This window comes from Lepus europaeus, chromosome 9 (genome assembly GCF_033115175.1).
Source record: "Lepus europaeus isolate LE1 chromosome 9, mLepTim1.pri, whole genome shotgun sequence".
Lineage (NCBI taxonomy): Eukaryota > Metazoa > Chordata > Mammalia > Lagomorpha > Leporidae > Lepus > Lepus europaeus.
In genome coordinates this window covers 20,571,272-20,583,907 of record NC_084835.1, presented here as the reverse complement: position 1 = coordinate 20,583,907, position 12,636 = coordinate 20,571,272, and the positions used below count along the sequence as shown (strand labels likewise).

The 12,636-nt window shown below is 48.7% G+C and overlaps 1 protein-coding gene across 3 annotated transcripts in view; it reads left to right on the top strand.

Moving 5' to 3' along the window:
* LARS2 (leucyl-tRNA synthetase 2, mitochondrial) overlaps nt 1-12,636 on the top strand; it is a 175,462-nt gene that overhangs the window by 15,767 nt on the left and 147,059 nt on the right. For all 3 annotated transcript variants that reach the window (XM_062200680.1, XM_062200678.1, XM_062200679.1), the window contains exon 3: nt 2,439-2,567. In XM_062200680.1, the coding sequence (XP_062056664.1) occupies nt 2,439-2,567 (129 nt within the window). The remainder of the gene's footprint in view (nt 1-2,438; nt 2,568-12,636) is intronic.

Here is a 12,636-nt window from a genome sequence, read left to right as displayed (position 1 = left end):
CGATCTCCCATGTGGGTGGCAGGGGCCCAAGCACTTTGCCAGGCGCATTAGCCGGGGTGGGAGCTGGATCAGAAGTGGAGCAGTTGGGACTTAAACCTGTGTGGGATGCTGGCCTCGCAGGCAGCAGATTAACCTCTTATGCTACAGTGCCAGCCCCATAAACTTAGCTTTTAATTCCGTTTTCCATGACCTTTTTGGGAGACCTCCTGTCACCTGGATCCCTTGTTGGTGCTCCTCTTGCCTTCTCTGTCTTCAGGCAGCTTTCCTTACTCTTCCTGGGTAATTTCTAGGGAAAGAGCTGGACAGAGAAGACTCTCGCTTCAGGTTTTATTTATTTATTTTGTGGCCACTTGTGAGTGACTTTGTTAAAGCTGTCACCTCTGCTGAAACTTGACAGTGAGTGTCCGCTTGCCGGTGCCTTTGGGCCCCCTGATTACAGCTGGCTGTGTCCAGTGTCAGTCACGCAGACGCCTAGTGAAAATTCGGGAAGAACACATTCTGTGCATGTGCACGGGAAGGGTTAGGGGAGATAGTTTTGCATTTGTTTTCATTACTTTGGGGGAAGCAAATCTTTAAAGAAGCCTAGCAAAGCTCTTGAAAGGGAGCGGGACAGAAAGATGAAACAGAAATGAGTAAGACAAACAGTGCTGAGAGCGGGGGCTCTGACCCTCCGTGACCGGATGGCTCCTCCTGTCGGCAGAGGGCCCTCTGACTCCCAAACCACGCGGGAGGACTTCACGGCTAGGGGTGGGAGGAGCGGCCTCCCGTTGCCTGGACGGTATTTGTAAACTGTGCTGGGGAAAGTGCCCTTTGGTGACACTGTGCTCCCACAGAGGCCAGTAACCACGTACCCAGCAGTTACTAATCGCCTGCTGGGTGTTGGGAAGATGGAGACAGATGATTAGGTCACGGCCCTCTCCCTGGAACCACAGGTCCCCCATATGCAGCAGTTCAGTGGCCCATAGCTGCTTGTCCCCTCCTGGGCACAAACGGTGACAGCAGCCACCGTTTTACCAGTGGAAGAACTGAGATGGAGAAGTCAGCCACCCAGTAAGGACGTGCGGCCCACGCTCCTTCCGGAGCCACAGAGCATTTTCCTGTGGTTCTCGTGATGGGAAGCCAGAGGGGGACGGAGCCCATTTCTCACCCAGGAAAGCAGCAGGCTTTCTCCTCGTCGGTCACAGTCTCCTTGTTTGCCCCCTTGGTCCACTTTTTGCTCTTGAAAGAAAGATAAGCTCATAATGCAGTGGGGAAACTCAGGACCCCAGCCAGCACCTTAGGGTGCTGCTCCTGCTGCTGTATCCAAGTCTGAATCCCGCTACAGGGAATTTGGGCCCCGCTTTTATAGATACCATGTCTATGTGATTCAACTCCTGTTTTCCTGATTTATACAGTTCAAGGTGCTAGATCCCCACTTGGAAAAACAGCTAATTCTTTAAGACCCAGGTAAGATGCTGTACAAAAAAAGAACATTTCTTTAAAAGAATTATTTTATTTATTTGAAAGAGTTACAGAGAGGGAGAGCCAGAGAGAGAGAGGTGTTCCATTCCGCTGGTTCACTCCCAAATGACCGGAATGGTCAGAGCTGAGCTGATCCAAAGCCAGGAGCCAGGGTTTCCATGCAGGTGCAGGGGCCCAAGGACTTGGACCATCTTCCACTGCTTTCCCAGGCCATAGCAGAGAGCTGGATTGGAAGAGGAGCAGCCAGGATTAGAACCGGTACCCTTATGGATGCTTGCGCTGCAGGCTGAGGCTTTAACCTACTGTGCCACAGCGCCGGCAAAAAAAAAAAACACCAACTTTTAAAAGAGAAAAAAAAATGTTAAAAATATATATGAGTGATAAGCCGGCGCTGCGGCTCAATAGGCTTATCCTCCGCCCAGCGGCGCCGGCACACCGGGTTCTAGTCCCGGTCGGGGCGCCGATCCTGTCCCAGTTGCCCCTCTTCCAGGCCAGCTCTCTGCTATGGCCAGGGAGTGCAGTGGAGGATGGCCCAAGTGGTTGGGCTCTGCACCCCATGGGAGACCAGGAGAAGCACCTGGCTCCTGCCATCGATCGGCGCGGTGTGCCGGCCGCAGCGCGCCAGCCGCGGTGGCCATTGGAGGGTGAACCAGCGGCAAAGGAAGACCTTTCTCTCTGTCTCTCTCTCTCACTGTCCACTCTGCCTGTCAAAAATATATATATATATATATATATGAGTGATAAGTGCTTAAATAAGATTGTTCAGCATAATTTTTAGACATGCTTTAGCTTAAAACAGGGCTTTGAATTTTTTTTTTTTTTTTTTACATTTTTTGGCAATGTACATGATATGAAACTTTTTTTTTAAAGGAAACCTTTAAGGTGTTAAATTATCACCTTGAATAAAGTGCCAACTATTAATGCGTGAAGCGTTCCAAGAAAATGCTTGATCACTGCTCTTTGTCCTTCCTTCCTAGAAATCAAAGCCCAAGTTTTACGTGCTCTCCATGTTCCCTTACCCTTCTGGCAAGCTGCACATGGGCCACGTCCGCGTCTACACCCTCAGCGACACCATTGCGAGGTTCCAGAAGATGAGAGGGATGCAGGTAAGGCGGGATGCCGGCTGGAGGAGCCCTGGTCTGCCCCGCTCGGGACGAGAGTGTAGCAGAGAACGAAGAGAACCAGCGCTGGTTAAGATCGGGACAGCTTTGAAGAGAAACAAGACAAGCTCAGGGTCCGCTTTATGTATCAGAAGACATTCTGATAAAGCCCCTAGGTTCACTGGGTGGCAGTTGTATGTTGGGTGTTGGGTGGGAGATGGATGGAGATGGGGAGGGGGGAGGGGGTAGAGAGGAGGTAGGGAAAGGTAGGTAAGAATGTAGGGGGCACTGCGACCTCCACAGGAGGAGCTCAGCCACGGAGAATTGTTGCACGGGCAGGGAAGCCAGTTGGACAGACAGGGAGCAAGTGCTGTGAGTGGCAGGTAGGGCCACCAGGGATTCTCCTTTCTCTGTGATGTTTTCCATATTCTAGAATGAGCATGTATTTATTTTATAATGAAAAAAAAGGAAAAGTGTTTGGGGAATATCAGCTTAGGGGAATTAGGAAAGACTTCACTGAGAGGGAGTCAGATGTGGGTCTTGAAGGCTACATTGAAATGGACCAGGAGAGAGGACAAAGGCCCCCTCCTTGGCTGGTGGAGGTTGGTCTCCCTTTACCTCAGCACCTGCTCTTTAGTCTGTAGCAACCTGTGAGAGAGGGTGGGAAGGATCCTAGCACCTCCCTTCCGGGACTCCAGCCAGGCTCTCCCATATGTGGTGCGGGCGTCCCTTCTGGGGACTGAGCTGCTGTGGCACATGCCCACACTGGCTGCCGCTGTTAGGATAATCTGCTTCTCTCAGTGTTTTATAAGGGCTTTGCATTTATAAATGTGAGCAGATCTCTTGTCACAGTTGGTTTGAAATTTTACATTGAGCTGCCATTATCAGCAAAGAGTAGCCCTAAAGAGGAGATCAGGATGTAATGTCTCTTTGTCGCTTAAAGAGTTAATAACTTTAACCCACAGAGTCTGCGATTTGCATTCTGCTGTAACAAGATGCTCGAAGCCTTTGTCTCCCTGGTTTATGTCAGGTGCTATTTTCCCCCAGACGTTGTTGTTAATTTTTCCTGCTATGTTTATTAGGAAGGGGCAGGGCGGAATGAATTGGCTGTGTGCCCGAAGTACATTTCTTTTCTTTTTTTTTTTTTTAAGATTTACTAATTTATTTGAAAGGCAGAGTTAGAGGCAGAGACAGAGAGATCTTTATCCACTGGTTCACTCTCCAAATGTCTGCAGTGGCTGGAGCTGTGCCGATCCAAAGCCAGGAGCCAGGAGCTTCTTCCAGGTCTCCCACGCGGGTGCAGGGGCCTAAGGACTGGGGCCATCTTCTGTTTTCTCAGGCCATAGCAGAGAGCTGGATCAGAAGTGGAGCAGCCAGGACTAGAACTGGCACCCACGTGGGATGCGGGCCCTGCAGGCGGCGGCTTTAACTGCTACGCCACAGCGCTGGCCCCCTGAAGTACATTTCTTTGTCTGACTAAAAGTCTTCAACTAGATTTGTCCTGGTGATTTAATTAGGCCTGCTTATTTTGGATAATTAGTGAGTGCCGGCAAATTGCTGAAGGCTAAGCCTTTACAGCAAACCTGTGTGTTTATGGTAGGGTGCCCAGGAGCCTGGTGGTAGATAGGTTGAGTGAACAGGTTTCGGTGGAATTCTGATGGCTTTGAATGGGATGAGATGTTACACAGGAAGTTCAAGGCAGAGTCCCAGGCCCAGAGGAACTGGCATCCTGGCAGGCAGCTCAGGCCCAAAAGACAAAGGGGAGTCCTCCTACCAGAACTGAAGGCCAAGTTCAGGCTAGGCTCCGGAATTGGCACATCTATGGATTGAACCCAGTTCTACAACTTAACTGGCCCAGTGACCCTGCACAAGTCATTGAAGTTTCTGAATCTCGCTTTCTCTCAGCTTTAAAATAGGGATCGCAGTAATCCTTCCTTCTCAGGGTAGTTGTAGGAGTTAAGTGAGATAGTGCCAGTGTCTGGCACATAGTGACCCCCCTATGTGATAGTCGTAATTGTCGTTTGTACTGATCTGATGACTGTGCAGCGCCAGGAGAGTGACTCACCGCTGTTTAATCAATGAGTCCTGTTCTCCTGTGCCCGGAGCGTGCCGCCCAGAGCTGCCCTCGGAGAAGCAGCTTGACCACGTATAATTGCCTGCAGTCCCTCTGGCCTATCCTGTGACTTGAATTGTGCCCGAGGTTGGAAACCACTGTTTCCTAATTCCAGTGTTTATTAGAAAGAGGCAGGACAGGATGCATTGGCTCCGTGCCTCCAGTACAATGCCTTATGTAACCGTAACTTCAACTAGACTTGTCTTTTTTTTTTTTTTCAACTTATGTCAACTTATTTTGGACAGTTAGTGCAGGCAGTTTGCACGCGGTGACTGTGCGTGTAGGCGTGTGGAATCGTCTTTTCAATCCTTAGTTTATCTGCTCTGGTTAAGATGGCATGCCCTCTTTTTGGGGTGCTTTTTGGTTTCCCTGAAATGATATTTTTTGTTCATTTTCTTTTCTTTTTTTGTAAAGATTAATTTTATTTATTTGAAAGACAGAGTTAATGGTGGGGAGGGGAGAGGGAGATATCCTTCATCTGCTGGTTCCTCCCCACAGGGTGGCAATGGCCAAGACTGGGCTAAGTTGAAGCCAAGAGCTAGGAGTGTCATCAGGGTCTCTCATGTGATGGCCCAAGCACTCGGGCCATCCTTTGCTGCTTTCCCAGGTGCCTGGATTGGAGTGGAACAGCCCAGATACGAAGTGGCACACATAGGGGATGCCATGTCCCAGGTGGTGGCCTAGCTTGCCATGCCACAGTGCCGGCGCCCTGGCTGACCATTTCTAAATGCTGTGGAAAAGAGAAATGGAAGTCTCAGTCGGTCCCTGAGATCCGGTGGAACTAGGCCCAGGGTGGGTGTACAGATCCTCACGTCAAGGAGGAAGGAATGTATAATCTGGGATAGGCAGGGTCTGACACAGGTCGCGGTTCAGTCACTGCCTTCTCTTAATTTCTCTACCCACTTCCTCCGTAGTTTAAATATGGTAATTTGGGATGGCACTGTGGTGCAGCAGGTTAAGCCACCACTTGGGATGCCTGCATCCCACGTTGTCAGAGTGCTGGTTCACGTCCTGACTACTCAGCCTCCAATGCAGCCTAGGAGGCCACAGGCGATGGCTCAAGTACTCGGATCCCTGCCACCCTTGTAGGAGACCAGGACGGAGTTCTGGGCCGCACCTTGGTTGTTAGACATTTGGGAGTGAACCAGCAGATGGAAAATCGATCTTTTCTCTTTCTGTCTTTTGCTCTCTCTGTTGCTCTGCCTTAAAAATGAATAAACATTTTTTAAAAAGAATATAGTATTTAAAAAATTATGGTCCCTGTTAACACAGATGTACACAGATACACCTGTAATCTTGATTTAATAGATATTACCATTTAATTATATTAACCTCAGCACTTTAAGATAAGGGGCCAGCGTTGTGGTGCATCGGTTTGAAGCCATGGCTTGCAGCACTAGCATCCCATATGGGCGCAGGTTCGAGTCCCAGCTGTTCCACTTCCAATCCAGCTCCCTGCTAATGCGCCTGGGAAAGCAGCAGAGGATGGCCCAAGTTCTTGGGCCCCTGCACCCATGTGGGACATGTGGAAGAAGTTCCTGGCTCCTTGCTTCAGCCTGGCCCAACCCTGACCATTGGGGCTCTTTGTCTCTCTCTTTCTAGCTCCACCTTTCAAAAAATATATATATCTTAAAAAATATATCTTAAAAATAAAAATGTTACAGGCTCAGTTGTACCTTTCTACAATCAAATTCCAGTCTTTAAATTTATCAGGCATTATCCTGAGGTTAATGTCCATCTACCCTTTGCTTTCATGTTTTCATGCTTTTTCTCTATATGCTGTTTAAGGATACACACTTACATGGAGTTTTATGTGCTTCAAATTTTATATAAAAGATATCTTATTAATATCCTGCATATATTCTTAGTATTTTATTTCAAGCTTTATCCTAGCTGTCTCTAGAGCTGGTTCATCCATGATAAATGCCGTATAATTACAACAATAGTTTAATTAATGCATGTATTTGAAAGGTCAAGAAACAGACAGATAGACACAGAAAGCACCCATCTGCTGGTCTGCCCCCAAATGCCCACAACTGAGGTTGGGTTGGGCCAAAACTGAGAGCCAAGAACTTCACCCAGGTCTCCTGTGCGAGTGTTAAGGACCCAGCTACCTGAGCCATCACCTGTTGCCTTCCAGAATGTGCATTGACAGGAAGCTGGGATCAGGAGTGGAGCTGGGACATGAACCCAGGCATTCTGACATGGGATGCATGTGTCCTAACTGACATCTTAACTATGGACCAAGTGCTCACCCTGAATTACGATTGTATTATCCATTTTCATATTGATATACTTTAAAGTTATTTCCAAATGTTTGCTCCAGTGAACATCCTAGTGCCTGACATATTAGCCTGTGGGGAAGTGCAGCATTGGGTCCTAGAGTGTACACAGCGAGTGTTACATCCTGCCAAGTTGCTGTCCAAAATGTTGATGCTGGTTCATACACCCACAAGTAATGAATGGATGATGCTTCTCACTGTCCTCCGTCCTTGCCAACGCTTGGCAACGTTAGACCTTTCTTATGGTTTGGGTAGTAGTTTGAGTGTCCCTCAAAATGTTAAAGACTTGAACCTTGGAGTCTTATGTCAATGGATTAGGATAGAACTTTATCTGATCATGGTGTCTGAAGATGGAGCCTTAGAAAGTGATTGAATTGGATTAGGTTGCTGGAGTGGAGCACCTGTGATCTGATCATGGTGGCTTTGTAAGGAGAGACCACACAGATGTGGATGGTGATTGTGTCCCCTGTCTCTGCTTCCTGGCTCCCCTGTGGTCCCTTTTCTGCTCATGCCCCTCTATGAAGCACCCTCATCAGATGACAGATCAGTGAGGCCTCTTGATCTTCCTCTGCGATGCTCCAAAACCACTCACCGAAATCAACCTCCCTTCATAAGTGTCTTCTTTGAGGTATTTTAATGGTAATATTGAAAAGCTGATTTGCTGTGTAAGAAATGGCATCTACTTGTGTTTTTAATTCATTTTCTTGATTACTATCTCAGTAAGGCTGAATTTCATCTATTTATTGTCCATTTAAGCTTCCCCTTCTCTGATTGGCTCACTCACACATTATTTGCCAAGTTCCTCTTGCATTGTCTTCTTCATGTTGCTCTGTAGTCTTGGTTTTTTTAAAATATAGCCTGGATTATTGATTTTTATTGTTTGAATACAGAACAAATATCTTCTCTCAGTCTGTGGTTTGTCTTTCCATTTTTTTTTTAACGGTGAAAAAACATGTTTAGAATTAGCCAGCTAGTCTCAGCTTAGATGATCCCAGTTTTGTTGGCGACATCCAAAGAAAGCATCCTAATCAGGAGCCAGTCAAACGTATGCCTTCTCCCTCAGGCCTGATCAGGTGTTGACTTGGGCCACATCAGTGTTACAGGGCTTCTTCACAGCGCATTCTGGTGCTTGTTGGCCTTGACGTTACAATGGACGTGAGTGCGTTGTCTTCTGTCTTCTCCATGGCAGACTCTGTGGACAGGGGGAACGTGACGACGGCACAGTGATCAAACTCATTTCCACTGGGGCTGTCTTCCGCGGGTATTGGGGCTGCCGCTGGAGGTGGGCTGTCTTTGGGTTGCAGGAATGTGAGTGACGTGTGGTTCTTGTGTGATTTTTTGGTGGTTGTGGATGCCTTTCAGCACTGCCTTCTTGGCCTTCAGAGCCTTTGCTTTGGCTTCGCCTTAGGAGGGTCAGGAGCTTCCTCCTTCGCCTTTGGCACCGTCTTGGTAAAAAGGCTGTCGTTGCAGTTTCTAAGACTTGTCAGACCATGGATCGTAGTTTGGGTTTGAGAACAGGCAAGAATGACTTGGAAAGTTCAAGGTTGTTTTTACGTTGGTTTGCCCCATAGCGACAAATAAGTTGTGCAAAGGGGTGAAATGAGACAAGAGTGCAAGTAGGTCATTAGAGCTGCCCCACCCCACGCCCTTGTTAAGTGGTAGACCCGTCCTCACTGTACCCTGCCCCTCTGTCTGGGGGTGAAGGAGCGCTGGACTCTGACTCAGGGTGGTTTAGCCCCAGTGTGCAGCACTTGGGTGTGTGGTCATGCTTCAAGAGGCAGTGAGTCTCTCACTTGAGAATCTGTGTTACCTGAGCCCCGGTTTTAGGCCTTGGCATTTTACCCTGGCAGCAACAACACAGTCTTTCTTTATCTGTGCCAGTGCCTAGGAAGTCGCCGTGTGACTCCCTGACTGCGTCCCTCCAAGTTTCACCTGCATGCCAACCATAAATATTTTTTGCAAAGGCCAAAGTAATTCAGGATTTCCATTTTCTTTCTGCTGATGGTTTTGTCTCATCTGTTTCCCCACGCTCCCTGAATCCGCACTCCTAGACTAGGTGCAGGTTGGTTTTGGGAGTACAGTAACTTTGTTCTCACCTCTGTGGTTTTTATCCGTGGATCTTCTGGGAGTGCATCTCTCCCCTCTGAAAGTACAAGTTAGTCCTTGTCATTCTTGTCATTCTTCAAGGTCTGTTTAAATCCTTCCACCATAAACCCATTCCTCAATTCTCCAGCCCACCTCTGTCAAGAAGCAATTTAGTACTTAGGGTTAGGACCGCATACTTAGTCACGTAAGTCCACAAGTCTTCCATGTGTTATTTTTTCCACCCCTGTTATATATCACATGAGCTTTCTAGGGGTAGGGAAGGTCTTTCTGACTTCTTTTATGTTTGTAGCATGTCACGTGTTTAACCGTCACACTGGAATCAGTTTCATACCTCTATAACCATTCAGAATCATTGTTCCCCAGGAGTTTACAATCTGGTAAGCCTCAGCTGTTTGTGAGTTGATTGATTTAATGGGTGTTTATAAAAGCATGCATCTCCTTTGTTTAAGTGTGGACTAAGTGTTTATTACACATGCATAGCCCAGAACAATGTTTCTCAAACTTGGAAACTTATAAATCTCAGTGATAAAACCCTTGCACTTGAGTTTGGAAAATGTTGGATTAAAAGTTAAGCTGTGTCACTCTAGGTGATCGCCTGACGTTTAGATCATCATAAACACAAAGACACCCAATTCAAGTATGGTGGTTCTTAGAGATAAGGTGGTTTGGTTGGGACAAGCCATGTTCTGCAGGAATAAACAGTTCTCAAATGTCAGTGGCATAGAACAACAAAAGTCTGTTTCTTGCATTTGCTGCAAATCCAACAAGATGGCCATCTCTCTTCAAGGCAGTCGGAGCCTCACTGATGGCAGCTCTCTGCTCCTCACCATGGTGGCTTGGTGGGGGATGGTGAATCCCCTCTGACTTTCAGTCTTCCACCTGGACTCACATTACTTGCGTTGACATGGCCACATCCAACCTCAAGAGAGGCCAAGGAGCTGTACTGCTGCCGCGTGCCAGGATGTTCCGAATAGTCCCTTTGACTGTCACCCGAGGCAGTCCGGATGACCCCGAATGTTCTTATCCTGAGTAGTCTTTTTAAAGGTTATTGCTGATGTGAAAGTAAAAATTAAAAGCCATCAGGGAGAACTAGCAGCCCTCTCCATTTGAGCCAGGAGCTGAGAAACACTGCCTGGAACATGAAGCTGTTGCCATCAGGTTTGACGTCCAACCACTTACACTCTGTGTGTCTTTCTCTGTATGGCACTGGTTCTTAGACGTTAGGGCACATAATGAATCCCCTCAGCAGTCGATTGACCTTAGATGGGGCTCAGGAATCTGCATTTTAAATAAGCATTCCAGGTGATTTTTTTTTTTTTTAACATTTTGTTTAATTTGAAAGGCAGAGTTACAGAGAAAGGGGGAGACAGAGAGAAAAGTCTTCCATATGTTCTCCCCGAACAGCCAGGGCTGGTCCAGGCCAAAGCCAGGAGCCTGGAACTCGATCTTGGTCTCCCATGTGGGTGGCAGGGGCCCAGGTGCTTGGTCCCTCTTGTGCTGCTTCCCCAGGCATGTTAGTAGGGAGCTGGATTGGAAGCAGAGTAGCCGGGATTCAAACTGGAGCTCACACAGGATGCCGGCATCGTGGCATTGGGTTAACCCACTGTGCTACCACACTCTATGTGATTCTGATGCAAGGGCTTTTCCAGGTTTGGATGGGAGGGGGTACTCCACAGAGCTGAATTTGGATGTGGTTCTCCAAACCAGATTACAATGCGATGAAAAGAAAGCTGAGATCACAAGTGGCTAGCCAGACTCTGGACCCGCATGTAGATGGAATGTGGAGCATCAGGTGGTTTGGGTGATGACCATTTGGGAACAGCAGCTTTGGTCAAGACAGTGATGTCTCATGGGCTGCTTGCAGGGTGTGTGTGACATGATCAATGGAAGACCCTCCAGAAACCCTAATGTGATTTTCAAGTGTTGCCCAATTCATAGTAGCAGGAATAAGGGACCCGTTTGGGGGCCATTTGAAGCCAGAGAGAAATTCTCTTTGAGTAATGAGAAAAGGCTGCTCTTCAGTCAGTTTCCTCCTAACCTCATAGAAAGCCTGATGACATATTGAAAGCCTAGCTCCATATGGTGATTTTGTTGTGTTTTCATACGTCGCATGCACAGATGACTGGGAAATGAAATTGCCCGCCTCCCACCTCGGCTGGTGTCCCCAGCACCTTCTGGTCCAGAAGCCGGGTGATGGGGAAAAGCATCAAGGTGCCAAGTCCCCCTCTCAGAGCTGGGCAGGAAGCCACGAGGTGTGGTCCAAGTACAGTTCCCTACTTGGGCCTTTTTGCTGTTCACAGCGGAGGAGGAGAATTGAGGCTGTGTGCCTGGCAGCTGCGTAATGATAACGTAATTACCCGCTGATCCCAGGGAGCCAGGGAGGCTCTGAGCCAGTGAACACTGCTGCACATCTCCTCACCTCTCGGTTTGCCAGTCAGTCCACAAGTGTTTATGGAGTGCCCGGAGCGTGCATAGCGTGGCGTTTGGTTTTCACGTTTTCAAGTGTCTGTCGCATCTGTAAGTAGAGAGTGGATTTCCAGGACTTAGCCTCTCAGATGTAATTTGGAAAGGCGAGTGAATTGCTGGTCCAGCACCTTCCTGAGAAACTGGCTGATTGATCTGCCTGGCCCATCCCTCCACCTGTCGCTTCAGACCCAGGGCACCGTCATTTTTTTTTTTCTTTCAGTTTGAAACGTTTCTTGACTTTAGCCTCCCATCTATGATAATGGTGGGCTGGGACACTTGCTAAACAAAGTTAAGCATCGTGTTGTCCATTTCCTGGCAATAAGAGGTGTCGGATCTACTCCAGAGAAGCCACAACACTCCCTGGAAGCAGGTTCCTGAGGGGTGGCTGCCATGGGCGCCCTCAGTTGGAAGCTGCCTTGTTTGATGACGAAAGGCAGGCTGCTCTCTCCTGGGACCATGGCCGGTCCTGTCGTGGTAACAGTGGTGCTGCGTGTCTCCGGCAGGAGGACACTGGACCAAGGCCTCTGCTTCCTTCCCTCTGTCTCCAAACCTTCTGAATCTGACTTTGCTGTGCTTCCTGTATCGGAAGAACAGCTGTCCCTTCGCCTAATGATTTTCTCAGTCCTAAGGTCTTCTAAAAAGAAAAAAGTGATACAACAGGGATAATACAGTAGTTCGCCATGACCACGCCCTCAGTCGGGAGCACCTGGCGTTTCCCAAGGTGTGTCCCCCAGGACACATGTGGAACTGTGCTCTCTCCTGCATCCCTGTGTCCCAGTCTGCTGGCCATCCTGCTTGCTCACCTGGAGACGCCAGGGCCCTGCCAGAGTGGGCCTTGGCCCCGTGGCTATGTGCACACCAGAGGCTGGCCACGCCCCAGCCCCAGCCCTGGCCCTGTCCGACTTGCCAGGGCGCTGATGCTGTGCCAGCCCCTCCTTGTGAGCGGCAAGTCTTCCTTCCCAGTCACGGGCCTGACTGCCCTCTGAGACCTGGGAGCCTGGTAGCGTGCCCAGGCCTGCCAGTGCCCCGTTTCCTACCACGTCCACCCCCAGATTCCTTTCTCTGGCAGAAGTGCTGCCCCTCAGGTCGTGTCTCCCATGCTCTGGGG